The sequence below is a fragment of the Rutidosis leptorrhynchoides genome, chromosome 1, assembly GCF_046630445.1.
Source record: "Rutidosis leptorrhynchoides isolate AG116_Rl617_1_P2 chromosome 1, CSIRO_AGI_Rlap_v1, whole genome shotgun sequence".
Taxonomy (NCBI): domain Eukaryota; kingdom Viridiplantae; phylum Streptophyta; class Magnoliopsida; order Asterales; family Asteraceae; genus Rutidosis; species Rutidosis leptorrhynchoides.
In genome coordinates, this window is record NC_092333.1 from 467,087,099 (window position 1) to 467,092,442 (window position 5,344).

General features: G+C 32.5%; 1 protein-coding gene across 1 annotated transcript; it reads left to right on the forward strand.

Annotated features, from left to right (window-relative positions):
- Positions 1 to 2,623: 2,623 nt before the first annotated feature.
- Positions 2,624 to 4,609, forward strand: LOC139904551 (LOB domain-containing protein 19-like). The gene is made up of 2 exons (XM_071886474.1): positions 2,624 to 2,929; positions 4,328 to 4,609. The coding sequence occupies exons 1-2, from the start codon at positions 2,624 to 2,626 to the stop codon at positions 4,607 to 4,609; spliced, it is 588 nt and encodes a 195-aa protein (XP_071742575.1).
- The last annotated feature ends 735 nt before the right edge of the window (positions 4,610 to 5,344 follow it).

The window sequence follows — 5,344 nt, forward strand, 5'->3', positions numbered from 1 at the left end:
AAACTCTAACTAAACTTCACCAAAAAATTTACCGGTCTGTATCTTCCTGCTCGTAAAGCGTTCAATTTTTTCGGCACCACCGTTCAATTCGGAATGATTTTACGAACACAACGCAACTAACTATACGCGAAACGGACATCTTTTTAAAAAACGTTAAACACACCGACATCTAAAACAGGGCTTAACACATGGGTCGTTTTCGCTTCTGTAAATACATAGCGCTACGTTAACTATGAATATGCAATCCGGAAGGCCCCGCCGTAACGCGCGAACTGATTCGGATCTAGTTACAATAATTGTAATTAAAATATTCAAAAAATTAAGTATCCCATAAACTCTGAGAAAATATCCTTGCAATAGACACGTGAAGATAAATGACAAATGAAAGGCATGAAAGATGAATGTATAACGACGAACAAAGTGGTCTTATTAGATTCGTTATTATGTCTAGTTAGTTGACATTCGTTATTTTTTTAACGCCGATATCGACATCGAATGCTCTCATTTGTCACCTACACACGCGTTATGAGGAAATCCAAATCGCGACGATGTTGGTAGTACCATCGAAGGTTGAGAAAACCTCTCAGAGACTTTCCCAAATCGGATTGATGTTGGCAGTATCATCAAAGGTTGGAAACTCCATGCTTGAAGTGGGCAAACATGAGTTGGTAGCACCCCAAGTTGGATCCCACACACATATCACTCAAGCCAAGCTTCGGTGGTAATTGACACTTTTAAGTGTTACAAGTGTTTGACAGTGACGTAATAATGTCATGGAGTCAATGTAAATAATGGTGAGTGCTAAATTTTGGTGTGAAATGTTTTTTGTTATGTGATAAAATATGATTGAAAAGTTTGGTGGGAGAAAATTAATAAATTAATAATATATTTAAAGAGTGTTAATTATGATTGTTTGAAAATAAACAACGCTTCAAAAATATTTTCAGGATATGATCTGACTAACGCCTTTATGGCGCTAGTCTTGACGCTCCGTTAATGGCGTTAACAGATGTTATATTTGTCCACTGTGTTCGACACCATACCATCTGACGCCCTTTAATAGTAGTCTTAACTTCAAGATTATTTATTTCAATACTATCAACACTATTAACATAAAACTGTTTTTAACCTTGTATGTCACGTGAAAATAGATTTGATATTTTTTAATTAAAAAGTGCAAATCTGTTTGGTGACATTGCAATGTCATTTTTTGAATTTTATTAATCCAAAATGTCAAATTAACGTGTTAAATTTTTGTAAGGTCCATATGATTTTATTTTCTTTACATTTTATTATATAATATTAATACATTATCTAATTAAAACTAATAATTTAATATTCATTGAAAATTAGAATAAAATAAAACTTACAAAATATTAAAATAAATAAAAAAGTACTTAAAAATAAAAAAAATACAACAATTAAACTACTAGATTGATGAACAGACACCTAAATAACTTCTTTATGCCATATAATTGTTAAAATCATTTGAATTTGGTGGTCTTAATTCAGGTTAGACATGATTGTTGGATGAATATATGAAAATACAAAGACGAATATGAAAGTTGAAAGATGAATTTGGTAGCGAATGAGGAAGAGATATAAATTGTATGTGTATATATAAAGTTACAATTATTGAAGATTGAAGTTGTGATATGGTTCAACGGTTGGTGACCTGCCTCCTTTAGGAGAGGTCAGGAGTTTGACCCCCGTTGGCTACATATTAAAAGCACAATTTCATCTCTGCCATGAAGTATTCCCATGACACTTTTCCCATATCGTTTGGGGGTAAAGGAGATGGGGTTTTACTTGGTCGTGCCCTTGGATCGTTTTCAAGGTTTCCTCCCGGGCAGCGATGGGGGCGGGGTTATTATCGCTGCATCGGCATAGTTGAAACAAGAGATGATCGCAACGGGTGGTTTAGTCCCCCTCGGGTGATCCCAATCGCTGTTCAAAAAAAAATAAAGTTACAATTATTCAATTAAAATGATTTTATAATTTAAAAATAATAAAAAAATTCAAATGTTAATGTTATAGTTGAATCTAGTCCAACAAAATAAAATTATTACACGTGTTGCTGACTTGCTGACGATCTTTTTATTCCCATTCAGTATGTTAACTGACGCTCATGGTGTGTTAGCTGTGACACCGTGTTAACTGGGCAAGGAGTGTGAGACTATCAATTTGTGTCAGCTTGTTTGACGTGATGCTTTTTATGCTCGGTTAACTACGGTCTAAACCAACTAGATTTACTGGTAGCACGTCAATACTTCTACCATAGCTCCGCTTTGGATTACATTGAGTTCTAACTTCCCCTGTCACCAACCCCAAATGACTCATCACCAATACTTTTAAAATTAAATCAATAAAATTTCAAATCAAACCCCAAACTATAACATAATCACGAACTTACCCTCATCAAATGTCATGCATATGACATCCATACATAACACATGAAAAACTTCCACCAAGTCCCAAAGTGACCCACCACCAATACCTTCCAGAAGTTTTTTCAACAGCTCAATACACCTTCATTTTATCTTCTCTCCCTCTAAATAAATAAACACCATCATATTCATTTATCTAAAAATAGAAATATTATTATAGGTAACAATATTAGATCATGAACACCAACGTCATCAGCAGTAGCAATGGTGGTTGTGGGCCTTGTGGAGCCTGCAAGTTTTTAAGAAGAAAATGTGTTAAAAACTGTGTGTTTGCACCATACTTTGACTCGAACCAAATTGGTACAACTCATTTTGCGGCTGTTCACAAGGTGTTTGGTGCTAGTAACGCCGCCAAGCTCCTCCTTAGGGTTCCGCCGCACCGCCGGTTAGACGCCGTCGTTTCACTTTGCTATGAAGCTTTATCTAGAGTTAGAGATCCTGTTTATGGTTGTGTTGCCAACATTCTCACCCTCCAGCAACAGGTTTAACCCTTACAAACTTCCTTCGTTATTTATTATTCATTACTTATATTTGTACATAAATAAATACTAGTACTAGTAATTTAGTAAATAAAATGTAAACTTTACATCAATATCAGAATTATGAATATGAAAATTATTAGTGTCCGACAATAACAATTCAACTTAAGCTAGATTTACTGTGTAATAATTAACTTAATTTAAATGCTAACATCATTTTTTATCCATTATGTATTTGGAAAAGTTGATATATTGCCGTTATATATCTGAAGTTTACATGATAAATATTTCAAAACAATTTTGTTTTGGTCTTTTTTTGGTGAAATGAGTACTCAATTAACATATTTAATCATAAACAATGACAAATATATTTCAATGCTTTCACTATATATGATGACATCTTATTCAAATTAGCAGACTACTTATTAAATGTATTTGAAATTCTTTTATGTTATGTTTAATTATTTAAGTAATATGAAATTAATTTTTAAGTATTTATAATATAAACTTAAAGAATAAAAATTCTTCATGATTAAAAAAACAAAAAAAAAAAAAAAAATTGTTAATGAGAGCCTTAAGGTTGTCTATAATGTGCATAATAATATTATACAATTCAGTAACCGCATCATTTTCAACCATTTCATATTAGAACAATCCTTTAAGCTTAAATGAAAACACATTATTCACATTATCTTATTAATTTAGGAGATTTGTGCAATATATTTCTCGACAAATTATATCAATTTTCTAAAAACGTTGAACTTATGAAAAATGGTTACATTTTTTCCCTTGAGATTAAATAATGTAAAGTAATATGGTTTTATGTGCAATATTAGTCAAAGTAAAAAGGGAATAAAAGTAAAAAAGGGAATAAAAGTTATGTTGTTACTTTTTGAAGATAAGTGATCAGATATTTTGAATTGACAAGAGTTGGGTCTTTATTGGTATTATTTTCATAATTTTGGTTTTTTGCAAAATTTGGAAATTAAATTTGATGTTGGTAAGAGAAAGCAGTTGGAGATGGTTGAAAGTAACATATTGTCAAATATCAGTGCTTCTGTAGTTCTGTTCACTACTGACATCAAAATAAAGAACATAGGAACTAGGAAGTGATGTGAAAAGAGTTGCCAAATATTATAAAACAAATTTATTTATATATATTTATATAACTCTACACAAATTTATTGTTCATTGACATTGTACATGAACGTGACTACTTGTAGGCTAGACATGAAACTTTAGGTATGTACCCCGTCTTTTTTATTCCTACATTCGTGCATTTTAATGTCTTCGTTACTATTTATCCCCTTTATAATTGTTTATTTTAATTTTAATTTTATGGAGTATTTCATTATTATATATACTATCAATCCTTTATGACTTCCACTTTATATATTTCAGGTGGTTAACTTGCAAACCGAGTTGGCATACATTCGCGGTTTAGTTTCGATGCCGCAATGTCATCCTCAACCAAAACTATCATCAATCAACTTCGCCCCGTCCCCTAAATTCGTCTCTAGTTCAAGTATATCATCGATATATTTGGAGCATACCGAACCTGAACATACGTCACATATACCAAGATCTTGTCCCGGTGACGACATCCCAACAAGCCAAAAACTCGAAGATAATGAACTACAAATGTTAGCTCGAGAGTATGTATCGAAGTACATGCCTTCATGAGTTCAGGACCCATTGTGTAATCCTTGATTTGTTTTCATCAACTAAGACAAATGTAACGTTAAATTGTTAGTTCTAACACGTAACATTAGCCATCGCACTTTTAAGGTGCACCAAAGTAATTCCTAATGCAAGTAGGATCAACTTTCTAATACACGTTACTTTAGCTTATTTTTAAAACGAGTAGTATTTGGTATGAATGAAAGGTTTGGAAATAATATGAACAAAAATATGAAGAAACTAAATGTGTTGAATTGTTTTCAAATGGTTACAATCAAATCCTTTATATAGAGGATTAAAGCAAAACATAATCATAACACACCAACAATTAAATCTACTAGTAAAGTTATATGACAACTAGCATACATGTCAACACACCAACAAGTAGACATAATAAAACAAGATAAAAGACAACTTGTTTATGCAAATATGTCATAATAGATAATGTCAAGTTGGCCACTAAACACCTAAAGTAGCAACTTGAGCAATAAAATGTGGAATCAAGTTGAGCAAGTTGAGCCACTTGAGCAATAAAGTCCGGAATCAAGTTGAGCAAGTTGTGCCACTTGAGTTGTGCACTAACATTTTAATACTCCCCGTTAGTGCAAACTCCCGATCAAAACTCCCCAACGCCTCTCGAAATTCCATGAACTTGACTTTCATTAGAGCTTTTGTAAAGATGTCGACTACTTGATCATTTGTCCTTACATTTGCTAGCTCGATTTCCCTGCTAAGAAC

Bases quoted from the DNA above. Each gene is read 5' to 3' on its own strand.
- LOC139904551 (XM_071886474.1), top strand. From the start codon at position 2,624: ATGAACACCAACGTCATCAGCAGTAGCAATGGTGGTTGTGGGCCTTGT. The intron at 2,930-4,327 runs GTTTAACCCTTA...TATATATTTCAG, and splicing joins TTCTCACCCTCCAGCAACAG to GTGGTTAACTTGCAAACCGA.